The following is a 2,290-nucleotide window of genomic DNA, read 5'->3' as shown; positions in this document are numbered from 1 at the left end:
GTCCATCCGTGCTCCGCGACGATCGAGGGGGGTGGACCGGAAACGTCTAGTACACCCAACACCCCGGGCGCATTGGGAGTTTTTGCAGTGAATCGCCCGAACAGCCGCTCCCCATGAACAGTTGTCTGCAACGCCTCATGAGTCGCGTATGGAAATCAACGGTCGGGCGACATACGCCTGATAGTTTCCGCACATATTGCGTCTTGTTGTCTTCTTTCCTGTTCCTTTCGACCTCATCACGCTGTTGTAATCCTCGAGGCGGTCGCTGAAGTCGAGACATGGATGTTGCGCGGAGATGCGGAGTGAAGGGTGCCGGGATACAAGGATGACTGTATCAAGGCACAAGGAAGAGGGTACTCCGGCGCACCGCACCTCCCGCTTAACAGGGCGGCACAGGCCGAGACTTACAGACCGCATGAGCGAACAGCATCGCCGACCTCCATTCTACACGATATCGCCTCGAGAAGTGCTGTCACTGCTAGAGACAGCACAGACAGATAGGGGGACGTCTATGAGAATCGCGAGGACTGCGCAATCCGACTAGGCGAGGCACTGAGAGCGCAAGGTTTAATTTGGGAGCCCGGAGTCGGGTGCCACGGCCGCGCATGACAGGGAACGAAATGCGATGCTCAGCCCAGGCGAGAGGCGGCGCCACAAGATACCGTACGCCTGGCACGAGCGGTGCACATTCCATCGGAAGTCCAAGACGAATGACAGTAGCGGCCAGAGCGTATGAAAAGCACAGCCAGTTGAGCTACCACTTGCGCACGAAGAACACATCTGATTATATGGGCCATTTCATTTACCTGTCCACGCACTTAGGGACACCAGCTCAGTCTCCATCCATGACAAAGGTCAAGATGACAGGACGGAGAGCGTACCAGGAGCTCTGACGGCTCGGTGGGACCACAATGTCCGCTTATATATCCTGATTGCTGCAGCGTCAGATACGCTGTGCGCAGGATGGAAGTCGGCTCCCAGCACCGGAGTACAAGGTCTCCATGACGCGTTAGGCAGGTCACAGCAGTGCCTCCATAGAGTAATATAACTGAAGAAAGACAAACGGAATCGGTGTCAAATGAAGAAGTATAGCCGGGACGAATACACGCGTACGCGCCTGGTGTCGTCCTCATTTGGGAGGATTGTGGAATTGACCTGTCAGTCACTGCTTCTTGTTCATTGTTATCAGCATAGCGATGTACAAGGTCGTGACACAAACGAGAACAATAAAATGTACGCGGTTGCCAGTGTCAAGCGGCAGTAACCAGTCGGAAGACAACAGCGACCTCGTTTGTCCCGGACTGAATTGATCGTCTTGCTTTGACGCACGCGATACCCCCTGGAGAGAGGGAGCCTATTACTCGATATTTTCTTCAACGCACAGAAAGTGAGATGTCTTGAAGTGAGAATGCAGCTGTCCGAGGGTCGAAAAGATAGCGTTGTGGTCCGTCATGGAAGGTCTCCCCGCAGTTTCCCTTCGATCACGTGTGCGAGCGTTACACGTCCACAAAGCCAAGCAGCGCCAAACACACTTGGCCTGTCCATGCGATGGCAACTCGTCGGGATCGACTGTGCTACGTTCTAGCGGTCATACAGTCTTTTTGTTGACAGATGATGACGCCACACACCTGAGCCATAGTTTCTGCTGCTCATGTACTCGTAAAATGTGTATGTTGTGCTTCGTAGCTTGTCGCAGTTTGCAGAGTGTCTACCATGCGGGAGGCAATGTGACATTAAGTGGAAAAGTACAGCGTTGTCTACTCCTTCTCGCGATTCTCAAGCAAAAGGAGCTGCTTCTTATCATGGAGCATTCAAGCTGCGTGTGTGCATGGATGGTGAGAATACTTGACGCAACGGCAGGGCTAGAGCACGCGTCGTCGGACTATAACAAATAGGACGAGGACCTCAGTGCGTGCTCGGATACGATGCAAGACTTGTATTTATGCATACCTATAACAAATAGGACGAGGACTACAATGTACGTGAGTATGTGTAAACGAGAACAGAACAAGCTAAGTACTCACCCTCAGTGCGTGCTCGGATACGATGCAAGACTGAGGGTGCGGTCGCAAATGCGAGCGTATAAGACGGCGAGCAGAAACGACAGGCACAAGGTACGTGACAGGTACTATCGGTGCGCACTGATGCTGCGCATGCATGCGCATGGCGGGATGAGTGCCAAGAAGGGGCAGCGCATCAGCGCGTAAATAGCGTAAGGTAAAACAGGGCGATACGGAACGGTATAGTAGCCGGAGAGCCGGCGCGAGAGCGTACGTATGGATTATCTGCT

At 53.3% G+C, this 2,290-nt stretch overlaps 1 protein-coding gene across 1 annotated transcript; it reads right to left on the bottom strand.

Annotated features, from left to right (window-relative positions):
* Positions 1-1,950: 1,950 nt before the first annotated feature.
* On the bottom strand, positions 1,951-2,165 carry POSPLADRAFT_1063580 (hypothetical protein; the record flags this gene model as incomplete). The annotated part of the gene is made up of 2 exons (XM_024481688.1): positions 1,951-1,971; positions 2,025-2,165. The coding sequence occupies 2 exons, from the start codon at positions 2,163-2,165 to the stop codon at positions 1,951-1,953; spliced, it is 162 nt and encodes a 53-aa protein (XP_024332555.1).
* Between the last annotated feature and the right edge of the window lie 125 nt (positions 2,166-2,290).

Source organism: Postia placenta, assembly GCF_002117355.1.
Source record: "Postia placenta MAD-698-R-SB12 unplaced genomic scaffold POSPLAscaffold_396, whole genome shotgun sequence".
NCBI classification, from domain to species: domain Eukaryota; kingdom Fungi; phylum Basidiomycota; class Agaricomycetes; order Polyporales; family Adustoporiaceae; genus Rhodonia; species Rhodonia placenta.
The sequence above is the reverse complement of the archived record's forward strand: the minus strand, read 5'-3'. Positions and strand labels throughout refer to the sequence as shown.